At 33.0% G+C, this 24131-nt stretch overlaps 1 protein-coding gene across 1 annotated transcript in view; it reads left to right on the top strand.

Moving 5' to 3' along the window:
* The first annotated feature begins 9519 nt into the window (after positions 1-9519).
* LOC139523264 (protein SSXT-like) overlaps positions 9520-24131 on the top strand; it is a 31963-nt gene continuing 17351 nt past the window's right edge. Inside the window, exons 1-3 of the mRNA XM_071317125.1 lie at positions 9520-9844; positions 21003-21079; positions 23554-23635. Of these exons, the coding sequence (XP_071173226.1) occupies positions 9779-9844; positions 21003-21079; positions 23554-23635 (225 nt within the window). The 5' untranslated portion in view covers positions 9520-9778. The remainder of the gene's footprint in view (positions 9845-21002; positions 21080-23553; positions 23636-24131) is intronic.

Raw genomic sequence — 24131 nt, 5'->3', positions numbered from 1 at the left:
AATGACCTCAAATGTAGTGTACTGGTATAAACATGAGGTAGAGGCAGCCATGTTTGTTGTTTCTTATTTTTCTAGTTCTGGAGGATATATATAAATGGAAACCCATCAGAAAAGTTTGGATGGCTAATGGAAAGATCATCGTCAATATATCTAAACGTGAAATTACATGATCTTGCTACTTTGATCTTCTTGATTTGGCAAGAACTCCGACTCAACTGAAAATTTGAAAAGGATTACCTCCCAATTCAACAAATATGTAGTAAATAAGAAAAACACCAGCATACGGTTCACCTTTTCCACTGTGTAGCATTTGTTTTTACTTTTTTTGTTCACTATTAACAAAAATATGCCGTATGGTATCCCAAAGTAATAAATTTATAGCGTATGCCACCATTTTTATGTTAAAAATGCATTGTAGATTACGAGTACTTCTTTCAGACACTTTGTCATTTCACATGGGGTATGTGGGTGTTTTAAAATAAAGCATTTCGTATAGTACATATACATCATTCACTCAGCTCTTGTAACGTATATTCTGTTTCCTATTCCAACATCGGACTGGGACTTTTAAACTGAGCTTTTACAAACTGTGTGTTTTGCTGTATGTTTGGTATTCCAAATTGGATAGAAGTATAGGGGAGGGTTGATATCTCATAAAACAGGTTTTAACCCCTCCGCATTTTACGCATGCACCAAGTCAGAAGCATTTAGCCTTTGTTAGTTTAGTTTGCTTTTATTTGTTCATTTGTATGTTTCGGAGTATTACTATAGTGTATGGATTGTTGCTCAGGGGTCAGCTAGACCCTAACTCTGGTTGTGTGAGTTTCTGATTTAGGTAATGGAAGGGTTGCGTTCTCACAAATATGTTTAATTTTATAAATTCCGCCGTCAGTTTTCTAAACAGACCTTGTCATATTTGTCATGTTGGATTCTTCTATAGCCGGCTATACGGCAAAATAAAATCTCATTTTTGTCGCCCGTATGTTTCCTTGTAATTGCTTACATCAACTTCGAATGTTGCATAAACTGTGCACGGTGGATAGTTGTATTTTTTGATATAACTATAAGTCCTTATATTAATACTAAATTTTATTTTTTAATGTTAAGAATCATATATCCTACAATCTTCGATTCAAAGTGAAACAGTGACAACTGCAATTTCCATTGAAAATAAAATGTTAAGCATAGATGCATCGAATTACCCATTCAAGTGATCATTCAATAACCACAAGGTTATTTAATTGCATTTAACATTTCATGATCTTTTTCGTAGATGTGTATGCATGTGAACTTGTCAATTCAATAAATGTCATAAAAAGGGCTTACGTCATTACAGTACAACAGTGTTATATTTCAAGACGATTTTGACTTTGAATATGTCGCCCTCTCCAACCCCAAAACAAGAACGAACTTTCTGAACTAGGAGGTCTTGTTTTGTCACTTTCACAACATGGGACTATTATATCCAAGCGATATCGGTGCATTAACTTGGTAAAAGAAAGTCAAAAATACCAAAGAGATATTAAAAATCATAAGCCAACAACAAGCTACCGAAGCCATGGTTAAAACTTAAATACAAACAAATAGGTATGCAAAAAAACACACCAAAGAAAACTAAAGACTACAAGCCAGATGAATCCCAACAAAAACCTTAGGTAAGCATCTCCTGATATGCATTCAACCAGCCATACAAGGTTTACAAGTTGTTAAAATGTCACACAATCTGGAATAGGACATAATTGTTAAAATTACGGAACCGGCGACTATACGGGTATCTAAAGATCTAAAACCGCAACATATATAGCTGGTGAGTTCAGACACCGACACATTGCATCGGTCAACCACCTGGTAATGGTGATAGTTAAACTTACTCAGTGTTGACTTCAGCCACTCTTTCTCGTAACTCTCTTGGAAACGTTGATAGCTATGTCTAAGGTAGCAATATAGTTAGGGAAAAAAACTTAAATTCGACGATCATAATTTTAAACCTCATTCCTTTGCCTTCTAACGAATAAGGCTTACTGCTTATAACATATATGTGCATATATGTGTTTCTGTTGTTTTGTTGTTTTTCTCTTTTTCTTATTATTTATGTGTTTACCTCAGTTTTAGTTTGTAACCCGGATTTGTTTTCTCTCAATCGATTTAAGACTTTTGAACAGCGGTATACTACTGTTGCCTTCATTAATATGTATGGAAACAACATCTTCCATAGATTTGATTTCCAATAGTTACATGGCGAAATATAATTTCTTCCAAGTATAACCATGGCAATAATCTGGATTTATTTAATTTTTTTGGCAAAAAGGGGTGAAAATGTCACAAAAGTTCCTCCGTCAAAGTAGAATTTCATTCCATTTGAGTGATAACTTTACTAACGCCATTGACATTTCACTTCAAGAGTATACTAGGTAAAATCGTATGCATTCCACCTCATTCTTCAAATAATTGAAGTAATAATTTCGAGCGTAAATTAATTGTTGTAAAGCACTACTGTGTGACAATAATGGCTCGACCTATGGGAGGTACGGATGTAAAAATACGTACTGTCAAAAAGAAAATGGCCTATAAAACATTCGGATTGGGATCATTGTTAAACCGCGAAAGGTCTAGAACCTATAGTTACAAAACAACTACAGTATTCTATCACATGAATTTATCTGGTGTTTTATTCTTTTTCCAGCTGTTGCATTCCAACATGTAGGCTTCCCAATAAAAAGTGTTTGTGTTTGTGTTTAATTCATTTTTTTTTTATCTTTTCTTTACTGCTTAGTGATATTCTTTGGACAAAGTGGCATAACTCACAAATATATTGGTTAACCCATTGTTGTTCTCTTTGATCGTTACAGAAATACACTACCGTACAACAACAACAACAAAAAAAAGATTAAAAAAAAAGTGAAAGCGTTTATGATATTAACAATATCTTACAAAAGGAACACGTTGATATATATTAGGTAGTCGTAACGTATTTTGATGTAGAATGCTACTTATGTACATTATTTTGTTATTCTGTTTTTTAACCTTCGTCAAGTTGGAATGCCTACAACTTATATATACAGCCATGCAACACGACACATCGCGGCAATCGCATGGCATATCATATTACAAAGTGCCATTATTTACTATAAATCAAATAATTTAGCACTAATACGGGGAAAAAAACTTGATTAACAAGACATTAGTTTTGATACACATAGTAGTCAGCGCAAATGTATACAGGATTACACGTAGAAAGTGGATCGGATCCTTTAACTGTCATAAACCCCATACAAACTTTTTTCTTTCCAGTAATGTTTTATGGGTTGGAAATACTGTTGTATATTTGAAGAAAAAAAACATCTATAGTCAACATCAAAACAATATATGTTAAACGGTTACCAGACATAATCTTTTACTAGAACACACCCGCGAAATCGCGGCTATATACAGCTTGTGAACTGTTGTAGGATGATTCTTTGTAAAAGATATTATGTATGAAGAATTTCACAAAGGGTATCAAAAGCCCTCTCCCTAAAGTCCGATATTTGTTTCCTTTCTGTTAAATTCAATTATTTTCGTGTTTCTGGCATTAGACCACAATTATTCTTCTCCTTTGCTACAATGATTCTTTTGGTAAAAGTCAAATCAAATTAAAAATTTGCACCGTTTCAAACATGAAATAAATGTAACTGCTTATATATAGACCATTATTAGTCTAATAGAATATGCTTCTAGAACAATCCATCGGTGCTTTTTCTTTTGAGAGCCTTATTAAAATGCCAATGGTAGGATATGAATCTTGTATAAATGACTAAGACCGACTAACATGACTAAGGCTAATTTGAGGGGTGGTCGGGGGAGTCCTGATCCCGAAATCCCGGGCTTAAAACAATGAAATCCCGAGATGCAGAATTGAAAGAAATTCATATCCAGGGCCGTAACTACATTGAGGCAAATGAGGCAAATGAGGCAAAAAAAAAAAAAATGAAACAAACTGGTGTATCCCCTGGATGTTAATCGTTATTCATGTTTCTAGTTTCATTTTAGTTTTCAGAGTTTATTTCAAAGAATACAAAACAGTTTGTTTTATTGTAAATAAAACTAGATAGCTGACATGGTTTGAATTAAAGTAAGGTCACATATTTCCCGGTATCAAATAATTTGAAGAAAAAAACAAGGTATTGCCATATATGACCTTTTACATTGAAAGGTTAAACTTGCATAAAGTCGTGTTGAGAACCTTTAGCAGATAATAAAGGAGTATGGGAACATAATCGCACACAAAGTCAATGCATAGAAAAAATACAAATGATCAATGGTCAAAGTTTGTGTTCTGCTCTTCATCTTGATAGTTGCCGGATGGTCTTCAACAATACTTTTAAAGAATCATTAATACCGTAAAAGATCGTAAAACAAGGTGAAGATGGTCCCTAGTGTGGACTTAAGCAGTACTAGTACTTAAAGTATAATACTGCAATGTCACTATATTTAAATCTAGTCATAAAAAAATCTCCAAAGTCTAATTACAATACAAGACAAGAACAAACAGACAGATACGGTATTAATAATTATGAGAATTACGATTTTTGCTTTATCCTACATATCGGTCTTTTAAATTACAATAAATCTTTGTTTTTGCTTTGGGACCTGATTGTCGAAAAAATATCTAAAAATTAATGCAAGAAAGAGTCTGGGAAACGCTCAGAATGCACGATTTTGCTTTTTTTTCTCAGAGCTTCTGGGGGCCCCAGACCCCTCGCCCAAAATTTTGCCTCACTATTAAAAGAGGCTAGTTACGGCCCTGTGTAGTCAGGACTTATAAAAAAATATGATGGTAAAACTATTAATAAATCTTCTGAATAGAGTATAATACATAAACAACACATATTTGTGACACAGAATTTACTCAAAATAGTCCAAAATCTGCTCTTCGGGTCTAGGCAGAAACAAACTTCTCTATTACTTTGTCAATATTCACACTGAAATACCGATGAATATGCAGTAATATGCTAGTAACTGCATGTCGTTGTTCATTGTTGATCGTACATTTGTTTTCAACATACGTAAAAGATATCTCCATGGTAGCACTCGCGAGAATACATGTAGCTCCTCTTTTAACCGTCCTATGACCGTAAAACCAAAAAGAAAAACAACATTTTTCTGCATAAAAATGTCCGAAACATTTTTCGCCTCGCTCCGCTCGCTGGTAGTTCCTTGCACATCGTGTCATTCTAGCTACGCCCCTGACGACATTCGAATTTTAATACAGCATCGGTGACCCATGCATGATTTTATTCGACACAGTATTAGAAAATAATGAAATTATATAAAACCTTTGATTGACAAAAAAGTCAGTAAATAATGGGGTTTCAATATTGGGTGGTCAGATAATCCGGTAAAGAACATAAACTGTTTAAATCTCTTTAAAAAATATATATCTCAGTGGTGCAAGGTATAGCATAGGACAATGTAAATCTACTGCAACAACTTAATTACCCCCCCCCCCCTTTTTCCAACACTTTTTTACCTAATGAATTTTAAGAATACCAATCCGTTTAAACTTGAATTCTTAATGGTCTATACATCTTGCAAACACGCATTGCTGTATTCGGCGGCTTTCCATTGGTACCACGATTTCCCGAGAAATACTGTTATCGAACTTTTACGTTACATATTTCTATCTGTAATAATTTTTTTTATTTCATTTTTTTTTTTTGATTGAAATCAAAGTTAACTTGAGACTCAGTCATGATTATTTATGTATTTTCACGGTAACTTCTTAGAATATACCGATTCTCAAGCTCTTTGGAATGCATTCTATCCAACATGAGTCCCCCCCCCCCTTTTTTTTTTTGGATTTGTAACGTTCATATCAATGTACCTAAAAATCCCCTGAAAAAACTTTTATAGCCTTTTTGTTAGTTTTCATTAATGTTGATGTACAGTACAAAACAATAGAAAGGCAAAGACACACACCTTTTGAACATCAGTGATGTTTATTTTTGGACTATATACGTTCGAGTTGTCCACTTATAGGGAACAAATTTTTGTTCCCGGTGTCCTTTTTTTCTTTCATTCTTTCTTTCTTTAGGTTTTCAGTAGTCCTTCAATGATCTGAAAATTATTTACTGTTTGCGCGCGCAGCGTGGCCTATATATATAAATACAAAGACAAATACAAAAAAAATATTTGGAAATAAATTTGAGGTGCGTAATTTAGTCCTGGAAAGAATAATATTTTTTTAGCATTCGGGGATATTAACTTCTTCTTCTTCTTCTTGTCTCCGTATAAGCATCCTTTATAAGGATCACCACCATGAGTTATGGCGTATAAAGAAAGCATTTGGAGCCTGTATCGGTACAGATTAATATGAGCATTTGCCTACCCAATTCCCCAGCCAGGCCGTGACGGGTCTTATTACCAGAAAGTTAACCTTCCCTAAACATAATACAATATAACAAAATAAAACATACCAACTCACACACTCACCTGGTTCGCTCAGTCCTCAAAGTATAAAAAGTGTATTTTTTTTCTATGTATCAAATATCCTTTTTTAAATATCTGTGTGTTTTATAACACCCCTCCCATTGGCGGATCCATGGGGATTCTCTAGAAACACTAGAACACACCCGTGATATCGCGGGTCCGTGACTCAATTAAAGTATATAACTATGCGCAAGCCTTATTTTAATATTAGTATTGTCATCTGATAATGTCATGCCGATTATAAGATACGCAGTTTTCTCTGCTTTCAAATCTTTCTGTTTGAATCCGTCGAACTCGAACTTATCAATTATTGGTAGTATTAATTAGTTGGAAAACAAAAGGTCCTGGAATGGAATATTTTTAAATCAACAGCATTGTCCTATATTAGTTATAAAGTTGAATTCTTTGATTCGCTGTTTTACGTCATGCCCGCTAACAAATTGAAAACTGCCGTACCTATACGCCTTATTTTAGTCCAGATTTTTAGTATTTGTATTGTTATCTTAGAAAGTTTTACTGATTAAAATGCTACAATAGGTAACAATTTGACAATCTAGTAGTGTCAACCCTGTGAATATGACCCGTGTATATAGCATATTAATCCTGAATACACCGTTTGGTGGTGCGCCTGTCAGATGCGGAACGTACAAATAAGGTAATAGGTAACAGGTGAATATACTATTGGTATCGGTATCGGACTCAACCCGGAACTTCTTAATTATTGGCAATATTTAATTACGTGGAAAACAAAAGGGCCTGGAGTGATGTAATTTTTAAGGCGTACCCACATCTGGTTTTATAATAAAATGCCGTCGGATCGGGAATGAAACGTGAAATATATACGGAATTTGTTGCAATTAGTGAATAAATTGATTAAAACTACTCAGAATTTTCATAAATATACACATATATATTTCATACAATTGTATATAAGAATTTATAGAAGCCGCAGAGAAAAGAAAGAAGAACCCGGAGCACAAAATTTAAAGATTTAAAGTACAACAGAATAAATTTTTCCTGCATTCATGGTGGGAAGCAATTCCAAACAAATTCGACAAGAAAAAAGGCCTAATACAAGGTATTTGTTGTTTTAAATTGTAGTTTTTAATCGAATTTGCCACGCCTTTCATTTAAGTTTTTTTATAATGTCGATTACTTATAGTTTTTGTATTGTAAATCGTTCGTGATATTAAGGATATGTCTAATTTCGGTACTTTCCAAATGGAATGTCCTCAGTTCCACATTAAACTTGGCGTAACTAAAGATGGACAAAACCTTAATTAGTTACATGAATCTTTTATAATTGGTTTAAATTGATATCATTACTTGCTTCTTTAATTTTTATAAACTCAAGCTTAAATTTTAGAATTTTTATATATTTTAAAATTTCAGTTTCTGTTTTACATTTTACTAAAAGATTATCTTAAAATATCATATGGGTATTTTTTTAAATTATTAAAATTTTATTCTTAAAATTTTCATTTAAATTTTATAATAGTATTAATTTCTATCATGTTTTCTTTTACAGGGAATGTACAGTTTCATTTTCCATCATTGTGCATTTAATTTTTGCAATGTTTATTATGTATCATTATTTAATAAATACAATTTGAAAATATTATTTTTCATACTCTTCACTCGTTCTACACGAAATCCCTATATTATCGATAATTTCCGTATATATTTCACGTTTCATTCCCGATCCGATGAATTAGTCACCAACTATGTACTTGGTAAAGTAGATGAAGAACTCAACAAACTTCTCAACAACCGCTGTAATAGATCCTCGAATTCTGAACAGTTTGATCCAAGTCAACAATCGTTTCATCAGCAAAAATCATTTATGCAACCACATCAATACTCTCCAAATCAGCATTCAAATCAACCATACGTTACAACTCAACGACCAAATCATCAATTTTCATCTTATGACCAACCTGTTTTTCACAATACATCTCATGTGCTACCAAGTCATCAATACTCAAATGCTTACTACCAATATGATTACATTCAAAACAGGGAACAAGATATAGAAATTAATCACTCAGTTAACTTTCACCCTGACCTCAACGATGATAGAAACATATGTAAAGAAAACTTAATTGAAATACTTCCAACTGAACAAAAGAAAGTTAACAACACCAAACTTTCACACTCAAATGAATCATACAGGAATGATAAAGAAGTGGTTAACAATCAACAGAGTATAGGAAAAAGTGATCCCAACTGGTTCCACATCTCCCTCGAAGGTGAACCCATAAGCTATGAAATAAACAATAGTGACATGCATTTTTTATACCAACACAGCCTCGTCCGTCCAAAAATATAACAATAAAACCTAGACCCATAGGAGAGAAGGCTAAAAACTGTAAATATGTATTAAAGATTATAAATTTTAACTGTAAAAACATTTTAACCTGTGGTCCACTATTTGATGAATTAAAAGACTCTATTGACATTTATCTACTTCAAGAACACTGGCTCTTCCACTGTCAGTTAAAGATGTTGAATGACATTCTGCTAGATTATAAGGGTGTTGGTAAAGCAGTAGACTCCAGTGACCCAATTACTCCATGGAGAATGCCAAGAGGCTATGGTGGGACGGCTATACTTTGGAAGAAAAATCTTGACTCCATAGTCACTCCACTGTCAATATAGGGAATAATCGAATACAATGCAGTGAGATCAAAGGTGACCCAAATTTAATAGTCATTTCTGTATATTTACCTTGTAAAGGTTCAACAAATAGTCAAACAGAATTTCAAGAATGTATAGATCTATTGAATGAAATATTGACAACCTATGAACTAACACACCAAATAATAATAGGTGGTGACTTTAATGAGGAAATCTTTGGATCCAATGATTCGATAAGACAGAAATATATAGTGTCATTTATAGACGAACACTGTCTAAGTACAAAAGATATTGGAAAAACATTCATTAGCGCTAATGGGAGTGATTGTACTGCAATTGACTATATACTCTTTCAAGAAACTTTTAAGGAATCAATATTAAGAAATGTGAATTTACTGGGAATGTTTCTGACCATTAATCTACACCTTTGTACTATATAAGTTATATAAAGTTGAATTCTTTGATTCGTCGTTTTTACGTGATGACGGCTGACAAATTGGACCTCGTAATTTTAGTATTATAGATTTACGGAATTTCTTTTCGAAATAATCCCGTCTTGGCTTCCTAAAATTACTTTTAGATTTCTATTTACTGCGGACCAGTTTGACGCGGTTAAAAATTTTAAGGAAAAAATTGACAAAGCTCCCTGACCTCTCTTTTTGGTATAATTATCATGTCACTAGCATTTGTTCAACCGCAGCAGAAGAAAGGTCAACCCAATCAAGCACAAATTCAAAAGGTAAGCCGTGACAGTCTTGAAAACAAAAAACTGTCAGAAAAAAAAATCTTCCATTGTTTCACGTAACCTTCTTCTTCTTCCGAATACGGGAGTAGACTCCTAGGTAGGAGTGTAAAACTTCCCGGAACTTGTGTGCTATGTACATATGGACTTAATTTAAAAATAATATGACAAGAAAAATCGTTATCAATAACATATATACATTATGTACAGTGGCTTTAAAGTTTAATAAGTTGCTGTGGATCCTTCAAATGTTAGAGTGGATATGCCACTTTTGAAGGATTCCAGGGTGTCTGACATACCTATTGCTTCAGGTAGTGAGTTCAGAGACATATAATACAAGAGATTGGCAACTCGGCGAAATCGCGTAATATCACACGGCCACATTTAAACCTCGCGAGATCTCTTTGGGTAATAGAGTTATTATCAAAGTATTAAAAGTACTCGAGGTAATGGTGAATGTTTAAGCATAAATTAACTGTTTCAGTGTTAAATTTAACATAATTAATTAAATAATTTGAGTTCATACATTCATAATTATTTATTTCAATGTCCTTTTAATTTTTATTTGTATTATTGAAAAAGAGACATAATTTGATATTGAAGTAAAAAAAAAAAACAATATTAAATAATTAACACTTAATAAATTGTATCAGAGTTCATTTTATTTGATACTTTCACAATGGGTTTCTATTAAATATACACCTGTCTCGGAGACATAATTTCACAGTGTAACATGTATATTAGGCTTGAATTATTCAGGTAAATCACAACCTGTTAAAACTGAAGAGTTTTATTTGACACCTGGTACACAAGAAGTTGTTACACCACAGGTGTCCACACTATTTCCGAAAATACTATTTACAAAATATATTAAATTAATTAATGTGTAGAAAAAAATAATTTGTTTGTTTATCGTTAATCATGATCGACTTCGTCTTATATTAATAATTTGTATAGATCATTAAAAATTGAATACTTATTGTGTTCATTATTAATTGGGCTTGTATTAAGTTTTTTTCTATGATTGTCGGTAAATTGTTTTCTAAGTGTGTTTTTTTTCAAAATTTACATTATGAGCTTGCATTGAGTTTTTTTTATGATTTTTATTTATGGTTTCTCCTTTTCACGGATTGTGTATTAAGGACTTACATTTAATGATCATTTAATAGAAAATGGCAATATAAGTCTCACTTTTGACCTCGAATAGAAAGAGATTAAACCATATTTTAAGTGTAAGGAACTGATAAATATACGATAAAGACTCAGAGCAGCAGGTATTGCTGCCTTTTCATGAACAATTTTTGTAAGACGAAACATTTTACTATGTTATACTTCTGTCAGCTTGGTAAGTTGACTTCAAAGCATACACCAGTTTTAATGCCACATTGATATCTAAACGTTTCGAAATGTACACGTTTCCCTTCTTTTTAACTTTTGGACTAGTTAAAATCTCCTTTTAGTTTTGAAATGGACATGCACATGTGTAAATAGTTTTACAACTATTTGACTTGATTTGTAAGTCAAAACCTTTTTGTTTTACTTTATACAAACTGCACGAAAAAGCGCCTACCTTTGTTGTTGATCAGGCTGATTTAATTGATGGTTGCCTAACGTCCAGTGGAAAATAGTTCATGGGATATTTTTAATATATTGATGTGCGAGTGTATGACATTTCTTTTCTGTACAATATATATGCAATATAATATTGAACTCTCCACAAGAAACCAAATGATACAGACATTAACAACTGTAGGTAACCATAAGGCTCTTAGCAATGAGTAAAATTCATACTGCACTGCGAACTATACAAGGTCTATTTACATGTATGAAAAAGGTTTAATAATTCAAACAAGAAAACTAACCGCCCGATTTATGTACAAAAAAAATCCAAATATGATATACAGCAACAAACCACAAGTGAATTACAGGCTTCTTACTTTGGAAAGACACAAAGATAATAAAGGCATGATAATATATTTCACCATTATCACAATTTAAGCCGTACAATTTTATGTTTTTGTTTGTTTTTTGTTTGTTATGTTTTTCCCCCCACAGTAAGCATCTATAAATCATATAAACCAATTAATTTGGTGTGGCTTTTGGATAAACCAAATTACATCATTCTGTAAAAAAACACTGTCATACATCCCATTATTCTGAAATGAAAAGGACCAGTCAGACTGAGAATCAGAACAAGTATTTATGTATACAATATATCTAGACTATCACTACACATCATTCCATCCTTTTTCAATAATTAAACTAAGATATAAGAGAACAAAACTCATTCCAGGTATAAATAATATTTTTATTATCAAACATTCACTTATAATGTTACTGTCAATGATAACTGAGAGCTTCGTGCTAATTTACCTGCAACTGATCTGGTACAGTTCAACTGTATGCAAATTTCGGTACATTTTGTATCTGTACAGCTAAGGATATATGTACATGTATCATTGATGCTAACTTGTAATAAATTGCATAAAGTCTGAAAGGGAGAATGGGAGAAAGGCAAGGTTCTTCATGTTCATTGTGTGTCTCATTCACTGCAAATATCTCAATTACAAATGTATTGTGTAATCAGTTGCTCTGTGCCTTCCAGTGGTGCAAGAAAAAAATCAGCATGGCAATCAAATTCAAGCGTACATATTTTTTCATTCTCAAATGGCTGTTCTTTTGCTGCATAAGTGTGGTCTGAATGTTCATCTAACAAGAGTTCTCCTTTGACTTCTTCTGATGTAATAGAAATTTCCTCAGAACGTACAAACTCGACCAGAGATGTGTCATAACTGGATGATCCTTTTCATCTTCAGTGTGGATTGAAACTGCAACAGATATCTCCTCCATAATGGTATCAACAGCTGTCCATGGTCGAGGATTACCTTTCTTTTTAACTTCTTTTGTTAACTTACTACATCTTTTCCTCTTTTGGCATTCTAAATTTAAAAAAAAAATATTTTAGAGTTGAAAAGAAATTTGAATTTGTAGAGCCTATTATACAACATCTATTTGTCTTACTTTTAAACTTTACTTCCTACATGTATGTCATACAACATTCTGCAGGTTTTTATTATGCTAAATCTATTTTAAATTTCATTTTGTCATGTATGGACCTTTCAAGCTTGCTATTAGGAACAAATATTTGATATATTTGTCAATTGTTAAACATCGTACAGTGAACATACATGTACAATGTAAGTTGCTGACATCAACTTTACCTAGTCTCTGCTTCTATCTCATGAGGGTCTGGAAGCAGGGGCGAATCAACCCAGGATAAAGGGGGGTTCCAACCACATGTCCCCATTCAAATTCATTGATCATCCAAAAAAGGGGGCTGGATCCGCCAATGGGAAGGTGTTTACAAAAGGTAAACGGACAGAAAGTCACAGGACATAAAGTCACAAATTTGGTAGGACAAAAAGTCACAAATAATCTGTTGACAATTGTTTGTATATTATAAGAGAAATATCTTTAAATATTTACTTTTTAATACATATATTCATATTAAAGTTTAATAAATGTGTCATTATATTTGAAAAATGAAGATTTATTTAATTTTAATCATGCAAAAGAAAGATTTCTTGGCACCATGAAGTTATTTAAGTGCCAAGGCAAACCAGTTTGACATTTTGTTTTTTCAACAATTATTTGATCATTTTTTAATTGTTTTTGATAATTTTTGTTTACAAAGTTGGTTTATATACAATTGTTCAAGAATAGAAATAAACGTTTTTTTGTTCAAAGAAATAATCAGAAAAAATGAATTGTGACTTTTGCCCTGTGACTTTCTGACACTGTCCTACATTCATACAATGCAATAGTATTGGAATAACTGCATAAATTGAAATCAGAAAAGTAAAGACAAGAGGAAACATTTTATCAAAACATCAAGATTGGAGAATGATGGGGTGCTAAAATAAATAAAGAATATAGAGTAATGGTCAAAATTTATAAAGAAAAGAAGAATATATTGGGAATGTGTACATGTCCATGGTATACACATAATTCCCGCTGATCTTATTTTAACAAGATAACATTTGGAATTTATACAGGCTCATTAAATTGCATATTTATTCGATAATTTCTAAGTTTTATGAAAAAAAGGTAATTCTCGCATAGCTGGATTTGGGTATCAATGTGAAAAAAAAAAAAAATCACCTTTGATGGTATTTTATGAAAACACTATTTGATCAAAATATACGAAAATAGTATCATTTTAACGGGATAACAATCGGGAGTAGAATAACACTTTAAAATTGTATATAAAATCGTAAATTTTAAAGTTTTATGGAAAAAAATGGTGGGCCACACCGGTTCTACAGCAATAAAGAGGGGAAGCTGAATGGACCGAATTTAAATTGGTCTGCATTTGATTATAATCATCATCTCAGCACATTATAGCATAAACAAATTGGTAGAACTAGTTAAATGTATCTTTTGAATATACTTACATGCTTTAGCTGTGAAAGCAATCGACATAAACGAGAAAACAAATCTGTAAGCGTATCGTCTCTTTTAACAACAAAGGCGGAATTTTCTCATCTCGATCCTCCTTCATCCCAGGTCACATCATAATCCCAAGCACTTCCGGTGGCCAAGTGATTTCATTGGCCGTTATATAGACTCTACTAGAGTTGCCAATCTCTTGTATTATATGTCTCTGGTGAGTTCCAGTCCGAAATAGTTCGAGGATAAAATGAAAATTTATAGAAATCTTTATTTGTTGATATTTGCCTAAATTTATGTTTCCCCCTAGTGCGTCTATCAGATATTGTTAAGTTGTCCTTAGGAACTTCAACTAACCCCCAATTTATTTTATACAGCATAGTTAATCTAGCCTTTTTCCTTCTTAATTCTAAATTTTCCCATTCCAACGATTTTATTAAATTTGAAACTGCTCCAGGTGATCTGTCTTTATAATCATTGAAGACAAACCTGGCTGCCTTACGCTGTACCTGCTCAACCTGAGTGATGTGTTGTTTTTTGTACGGATCCCAGACAGGAGAAGAGTATTCGACGACCGGACGGACAAGTGATGTGCACGTAAGGTTTTTAACCTTACGTGTGCAGTTTTTTAAGTTCCTACGAAGAAAACCTAAGGTTTTATTTGCCTTACAAGTAATATTGTTTATGTGTTCCCCAATCAAGATCATGGCTTATAGTTACACCTAAATATTTACTGTCTTTTACTGCTTCTAAAATATGATTATGCAATATATAATCAAAAGTGGAAGGTTTACTTTTTTTAGAAATATGAATAACATAACACTTCTCAGGATTAAAATTCATTTGCCAATCCTCTTCCCATTTTACTAAACTAGACAAATCTTTTTGAAGTAATTGTGCATCAGAACTATTATTTACATTTCTATACAATAAACAGTCATCTGCAAAAAGTCTTGCATTGCAAGTTACATGTTCGGGTAGGTCATTTATAAAGAGTAAAAATAATGTGTGGCCTAAAACTGTTCCCTGAGGGACACCAGAATCAACTGCTAATTTTGAAGATTTTACACCGTTTAGTAGTACTTGCTGTTGCCTGTCAGCTAAAAAGTCATTTATCCAATTTAAATTTTGATTTCTTATACCATAAAATTCTAATTTCTGGGCTAATCTTTTATGGGGGACTTTATCGAAAGCTTTGGAAAAATCTAAAAGTATGACATCTATTTGGTTACCATAACCCAATGATTTAGCAAGGTCTTGTATGCTGATGATAAGTTGGGTCTCACAAGACCTTTTGCTTCTAAACCCATGCTGACTATCATTTAATATGTTATTAATTGCAAGGTGTTTCCTTATGTTGCTTGTTAAAATATGTTCTAAAATTTTGCAACATATTGCAGTTAATGAAACTGGTCTATAATTAATAGCGTTATGCTTGTCACCTTTTTTAAATATAGGTACAACATTAGCCTGCTTCCAATCATTTGGGATTTTACCAGTATCAATAGATTTTTGGAAAAAGAATGTCAAAAATGGAGACAATTCTTCTGCAAAATTATGTAAAAAATATGCTGGCAGATTATCAGGGCCAGTGGCTTTATGTGGATTTAAGTTTTTAAGTAACTTTAATAAGCCATTATTACTAATAAATATGTCTGGCATAGTGGGGTGGGGACTTGTACCTTTATTTGGCATAGAGGATGTATCTTCGGTAGTAAAAGCCTTTTTAAATTGTTCATTTAGGATGTTAGCTTGTGTATTTGGCTCACTATACAATAAACCATCCTTTCCTCTTAATGGTGATACTCCAGATGTTTCTGTTTTTTTGCTTTTAATAAATTGCCAGAAAGATTAAGGTTTTTCTTCTAACTGGGGGCTAATTATTTCTTGCATATATGTGCTCTGGGCTCTTCTTATTTCTCTTTGAGCAGTAGCTTTTAACTTTTTAACCAACTACCAAGACCGGCATCGTTTTCTTTAAGTCAATGCAAAAAGATTTAAAACTGCTCACTATTGGCTACATATGTTTTTGTCACAGTCGTTTCAGCCAAAAGTCGTAGTTCCTCAATCGTAAGGCCTGTTGGCACGAATTGTCCCAATGTAGTTGATTGCAGGTGTCAGAAAATGTGTTAAAAGTTAATCATAAGTTGACATAATGACTATTAATGAAGACTGAATTTGTATAATTTTAGATCCAGATCCTAAGTATAAAAAAGAAGATGTGGTATGATTCCCAATGAGACAACTCTCCACATACATGTAAGACCTAAATGACACAGAAATCAACAATAGTATATGTAGCCGTATGGCCTTCAACAATGAGCAAAGCCCATACCGCATAGTCAGCTATAAAACTTTATAAGGCCCTGAAATGACAATGAAAAACAATTCTAACATAAACAAGAAAACTAACAGCCTTATTTATATAACAAAATGAACGAAAAAAACAAATATATAACACAAACAAACGACAACCACTGAATTATAGGCTCATGACTTTCACTTTTCTTTAATTTATGAAGTATTTTTTTCTCTGTTCCACAAGAAATAATGGAATAATTAAATCGGGTCTATGTATGTGTGACTGACAATGAGACAATTCTCCATCCAAGTCCTAATCAGGTTCAGAACAACCCCTTAATGTTATAAATATCCCTTTTATGAGGGATCAATATAATTTATGTTGTAATATATTTTTTTTGTAAAATACACTTTTTAGCATGTTTAGTACAAAAGGACTAATATTTTTCTAAAGAACTATAATATCTATCTGGTATTAACATGATTAAATGGTGAAAACATGTTTTGTAATTTTGTAATATTCCTGGACTTTAACCATGTTAACCATGTTAACACATTTACTTTAACAGTCTAATATTATTCAAAATAAGTTGACCCCTCTTTTAGAAAAAGCTGTTTAAAATATGATGTATTTCTCCTCTTTTTGAGTATAACTAAAAAATTCTAAGTTTTCAAAGGTTTTGTATAGTAGCACTATTCAAATCCTTGGTATTTTTATTTTCTTTTCTTCAACAGTAAAATGACCCCTTGTCTGATGGAGGGTTGTTCCCAACCTGATATTAACAAACACAGGTCAAAGTACGGCCTTTTACACAGGGCTTTGACCCAGACCAAACAGCAAGCTTAAGGGACCCCAAAATTATTAGTGTACACAATTCGAACAGGAAAACCAACAATCTAATTTATATATCCAAACGGGAAAATACCAATGACCCACATCAACATATGATAACTGCTGAACGACAGGCCCCTGAATCAATCAGGACAGGTGCACAAACCTGCAGTGGGTATGGATAGTTTTGTTTCGCCAGCATACAATATAATTGCAGTTGTAGGAAAATCCTTCAGAAGTTCTTTGTACTCAATAGCTATTCTAACAAGGAACATTTTTTGATAGGGAATATTTATAAGTAAGGGGAAAGAAACCGATGTTTTCTGTACAGACAGGTGTTTCCGCTGTTATATATTTATTTCAGAGCACTCCCACTTGGGATAAATGGACTACTTAAATTTTAGTGAAAATTTTAATACCGAAAACAAATAACAGTCATTACAAAAATATTTACTGAATTGTGTCATCAGCTATATATTAAAAGATTAAAATAAAACTGTTGGAAGGACTCAGAATAACATCCACAATTACCAAAGGGACAAGTTCATCTAATGTTTAAGAGATCAGTAACTTTAAAACATATATATTATTTGTCTTAACCCTTTCAACACTACACAAAAAATAGAAAAATGGCTGCTGCTGCTGCATTTTTTTTGTGTTCATTCATTAGAACAGTATATTCCTTTTCAGACTTCTGTATCTTTTTTATTATAAGAGATACAGAGAAAGCTATTGCATGAAAAATGCTCCGGAGAGCATGAACTGTAATGTTAGGCAATTATTTCAGTAAATTTTTTATCAGGTAACCTGCATTTTCAGGTAATTAACAGGTAAAAGGTGTAATTTATTACATTTGTGTTGAATTTTGAATAAAAACTACTTTTAGTCTTCATTTATTTTGTGTTTTATCCGCCATATAATAAAGTAGACACCAGTTGCTCGATTCCATAGCGTATTGCACCATGAATAATGTATTATGTAATCATGGCACAAATAAATGGCTCTGTCCTCAAAATTTTCAGTCAACCTCCATTTTCCCCCCTTTTTCTACGTCTCGTAATGATCGATCAAATCATATTTCCCACACAAATTAAATGAAATAAGCACATTGAGATAACAAGAAACCTTTTAACTAATCCTCATTGTCAGTTTTGCCATAGAAATGCTGAAATATTTCCATATTTACAGCTTCATTTCGATTTCCGCCAGTTGCATTTGTCAAAATATTTGTTTTTATTTTTCTTCTATCTTCCTTCTACTGCCACTACTGCATGATTTTACTATAAAAATTGCCGTGATTTCAAGCGCAAATGAGACCTTGAATATCCTCGATTCATTCGAGGAAAAATGAGGACCCGAATGAAAACCGATTGGTTGAGAAGTCCTGATGAAAAATCCATTGTCATCGCGGCATATGCCGCGAATAGCAGTGTCTGACGGCGTACGTCATCACGGCATATGCCGTGTATAGCGTCGAAAGGGTTAATATATATATATATCAGGGATTGAGGTGATGGCAAGGTAGTCTGCTCCTTTTATTCTATAAACTTTAGTTACTTATAGTGTTGAGACCAGCTTTAGACTTTTAAAGAACAGGTTGTGTATACATGTACATATTTCCTTGCGAGGACCTATGGAGAACCAGGGCTCACGCTACCAGGGGACTTGGGCGTAGAAGTCGCTTTCCTGACTGTCACTTCGCTTTCCCTGATCCCCAAAAGCGAAAACAAGTCGCCCTATTCTTGACGATACTTCCTTTCAGTGGCTTCCGTCATCGAACATTTTCAATTTTTACCAAGTTGATGAAACATCAATTTTTTATTGATAATGAAAGAAGTTTAGACATAAATGATTCATTATCTTAAGAAAAGAGGTTGGAGCATTGTCTTTGCAGTGTGTAGCAGGTTATTTGATAAAAATACAACTTTTTATCACTTCGTGCATTTCCGCAAGTTCCGTTGCTTGTTACTCAAAAACGTACATCAACCTAAATTTCGGGGGCAAAACAAGTTTGTTACTTCATTTAAACGTGATAAAAGTTGCCTCTAGCAACAATCTCATTAAAATCCGATGTTCTGATATGCTACCCTCCACTAACAGGGGGTAGCGTATCAGAACATCGGATTTTAATGAGATTGCTCCAGCAAATGTTTAATCCATTTATTGCATTTAAAACGTCATGCTCCTTTCCAAATAACTTGTCAAACATCGTTTATTTTTGTAAATGTTCTTACATTCGTCCGCCATTGACCGATTTCTAAAGTACGGATCTGAACCAGACCAGCTATGACTGAAATCCGTACTTTTACAATAATTACTATGGACGCACGGATGGAACAGCTGACAGAAGAATATTGATTCCAAAGGGAAAAATTCCATATTCCACACGCATTAAGCATGTAAAGAGACTTTTGGTTACATCTAATTGATTGGTGTATATAATTCCTATATTTTTTATGGATTGTTTCAAAGTTGCTTACATTGTAACTCTGAGACTATTAATTATATTATGGCCCAGCTTAATAACTTTTATATTTTTTATGAGAAACACTGAATTTCATACACAAGATAGATTTGAATTAAATTGTAATTGATATATTATAACATGTATAATTTCTTTACATTTTTAAAAATAAAAAAATTTTTTTTTAGTGCTAGATATTAGATATATAGTTGGTAGTTTCTCACAAGAACCTTAGTAAAACTTAAAAAACTTTTTAATTTGAAATGTTACTTTAATTGTATACTCAGATATAAATTGAATAGTATAAAAAGAACATTATTTACATACATACATATGACCCTTTATACTATAGTAAAATCCAAATATTGTAGCGCATCGCGTGAATGAGCACTTCTCTTTCAAATCTCACCACTTCTCCCTATCAGTTTTAAAAAGAGAAGTCACTTCTCCCTATATTTCTGAAGTAGTGTTAGCCCTGGAGAACCTGTATATAGTGTATATATGTTTAAAGTGTTACAAGAAATTATTGGTGTTCCTTAATGGAAGGATAATACAAACAGAAGAAGAATTGTTTCATGCTGAAACAAATATTCTTACAGATAATTACACAGTGTGGTGGGGTGTTTATAGGTTTTAAAACGTTATATACAGGTTAGACTGTGATTTTAAAATCAAATGGTGATATCTTTTTATAATATTTACAAAAAAACGATGCGGGAAATGGACATGATTGGATGCGGGAAGCAGGAATATAAAAAAAATATTTTAAATCCGTTTTGAAAAAAATAGGTGCAGGCGGGTCCGTCAAACAAGGAATTAAATTGGTGTGGCCTGAGCTCACTCCTAAATGTGGCAGACCAGTCAAAAGTTGACAGTGATGCTTACCGGAAGAAGAAGAAGATCTTGTTTCCTCTTATACATACAATGTAGTTGCCTAATAGGATTTCCATTTCGGCGCAAGATAATGATTGGGATCCTGAACTTGATCCTGATCCTAGGTAAAAAATTAACACAACTTGTCCCTCTTGTTTATATGATACACCATTTCTACTGGTAATGTCATGTTGTCCTTTTATCATGTTTATAGTAAGTTCCTCTTGTTTATGTAGATGCTTGATGAGAATAACCAGTTGATACAAGCTATCACAGATTATCAGAACAAGGGAAAGGCATCAGAATGTATGCAGTAAGTAGACAGTAACTTTATTGTTCAGTTAGTTACATGATTGTTCAAAAAAACTTATTTTTAATACTGACACAAAATCAGGGGTTCAAATTAACATTTGGTACTGGAAGGTCCAGGACCTTTGACACTCCAAACTGAAAGGTCCACAAACTCAATTCCAGGTCCTTCTTTTACTTGAAATATTTCCTAACTCATTAAGATACAAAATTCATGTGCTTTTGGTGTTGGGTTGACTTGTTTCATTGTCAAAGTCACTGTTGTATAACATATTTGATAACAATTGTAATTATCTTGTATATTAAAAATTCAGATAATCTTTTTTTTTTTTGGTATTGAGGAGGGTGTCACTGTGGGTGGGTGTGTTGTCTCAACTATTGGTAATTTATTACTAATTATACCATTATATAAAACAGTTCAAATTCAAAGCTGTTAAAGCAGAGACATATCTGGCTTTGCTAAGAAAAGGTCCACAAAGTTCATTTTTATTTTATTTTAAACCCAAGGTCCGTCAGGCGTAGTTAGTAGCCAAAATGAGAGTCCGCCTGTAAAAATGCAGACCTTTGACCACCGCTAATTTGAACCCCTGAAAATGCTTCTTAATGAATTTTAAAAAGGCATCAACCTGATTAACATGAAAGTCTAGTACATTATCAATCTGATTCTCATTGTCAACCATATTGCTGCTTTTTCTTTTCTTTTCCAACATCAGTGCAGGAGGTCATGGAATTAATACCCAGCCAAAAAGACTGATTGAAACCTTAGACTTCATTAACCTTAGACTTCACTTGAAAAACGTTTTACAGTATCAAGCACTATGAACACATATGGAAATACTTGGATGACTTCTATCAGCATGCTGTACACTTTTTTAGAACACATCTTGACAGAATTTAACCAAAGTTGCACAGGTTCATCATGTTCATGTACAAATGAAGCAAATGAAATTTTGCACCTCAGTCCTGTCATTATAAATCTGACACATCTTACTTGGTTCAAGCTAGTATTAAATAAACAATTTTTTAGCAAACACAGTAAAACATGGTAAACAAGACTTTTCAGCTTGAAGTTTCAATATTGTATGTAAAGTAATAGGTGTTGCATGTCTTCCTACAAAATATACAACAGGGCCGTAACTAGGGTTCGAATTCAGGGGAGGCAACCCTGGGTATTGGGGCCGCCGATTGAGGTCCTCAAGATAGGGGGGTTGGGGGGCGCAGCCCCCCGCTGATTTTTTCCCCCTCAGTCATTGGCTAAAAATGATCCGTTTCCCTTCGATTTCCTTACTTTAAGAAACATCAGTATTGCTTGAACCTTGAAGCAACTCAAACTTATGCAAAAACAAGCTGAGATTGCTGGTCGGGGTGAGCCAAGGTTCTGTGGTGAAGGCCGTACTTTGACCTATAATTGTTAACATTAAACACATTGTGACCGCGGATTTTTTTCTCAAATGATATGGCTAAAAATTACCCGTTTTCCTTCGATTTCCTTACTGAGGATCTTGAATTTCAATATTGTTGAAAACTGAACGGACATGTATATAACTACAACCAGGGACTTTCTATACTAGTCTAATATATACTTAGTATAGAAAGTCCCTGCTACAACGAATGGGAGTGTTTACCTTCTAAGGCATTGACCAAAAATTATGTTTTCATACGATCGGGAGACTTAAAAAAACGAACCAACAGCTGATTCAGCCGGTAACGAATTTTCGATATCTTAAAAGATTCACAATACAGAAGGAACTTCCTCTGCTTAATTGAGCCACACAGAAATGTGAATAGTTAAGTTTTTATTCAAAATTATCGAAAGCAAAGTTTCATATGTGTTCTCGTACGAATACTGACCCCCTCAATACTGAATAACAGACGGACGGCTACACGAAAAAAAAGTAACTGAAACGGTTCACTTTCGATCAAAAATCCGAAAAATGACAGACATACCACGTATCATGATAACACTGTTAAAACTATAAACTTGTGTTGTTTATAATATAAATTCAATTTCTTCGTGTACATATTGTCAATATTTTATTTTATTACTTAAACAAAAATTTTGGTGTAGAAAATTCAGGGGAGGCAGTTGCCTCCCCTGCCTCATAGGTAGTTACGGCCCTGTACAAACAGGAAATGTTTTTGGTTTGAATTATAAGACATAACTAAAGATTGTTCAGGTGTATATAAACTATAATAAAACCTTGAGAAGAAAAAATAATTTCTCTAATTTCTGTGCTATTAAACATTTCCCAAGCAGTGTGAGAAAAATATATCATGCTTTGAATATTAAAATTTAAATGTCTAGAATGGAGATTTTTAACACACCTGTTGCATTGGTCATGTTGGTGCAGTGATTGAATCTATATTTCTCTAAACATTATTTCCTTGTTAAAGCATGTCTTAAAATCATGGTACCTTTGATAACTAGTGCTATTAGTGTGTATAATATATATGTAAAATGTATGTCCATTGTTCTAGGTATCAACAGATGTTACATAGAAATCTGGTTTACCTTGCTACGCTGGCAGATTCCAACCAAAACTTGCAAGCTCTTCTCCCTGTAAGTATATGACTAAGGTGCAAGATAACATCTGGTTTTACGGTCATAAAAGTTTCGAGCATGATTTTCGTACTCAGACTCGAAAATCAACCAATCAAAATACTGGATTTGGTGTTTCGAGCACTAATTTTGTACTCCAAGTTCTGAGTAAAGTTTTATGACCGAGGACCCTAGTTTATTTAACAGTTAAGTCTGTCTTTGTCAGCATGTTTTTTTACATGTCAGACTTAGATGAAAAGTGTGTAATTTTCTAAGGTTTTTTTTTTCAATTGAGATTGTTTATTGTTAATATAAAAACGCAGATGTGGTATAGACCGTTCTTAATAAGATTGTAATGAATATTCATATAAATTCGAAATCGAGGCTAAGCTAGGCAATTATTTGTAAACAATATGGCAGCATCAACAACAAACGGTACCTCATCAAAAGATCTTTCACATTTACCAGATATATCATTTGCTTTTGTGGAAGAATTTATAAGAAAACACAGCCAGAG

This window comes from Mytilus edulis, chromosome 5 (genome assembly GCF_963676685.1).
Source record: "Mytilus edulis chromosome 5, xbMytEdul2.2, whole genome shotgun sequence".
NCBI classification, from domain to species: Eukaryota; Metazoa; Mollusca; class Bivalvia; order Mytilida; family Mytilidae; genus Mytilus; species Mytilus edulis.
Note: the sequence above shows the minus strand (reverse complement) of the source record. Positions and strands in the feature narration are given on the sequence as shown.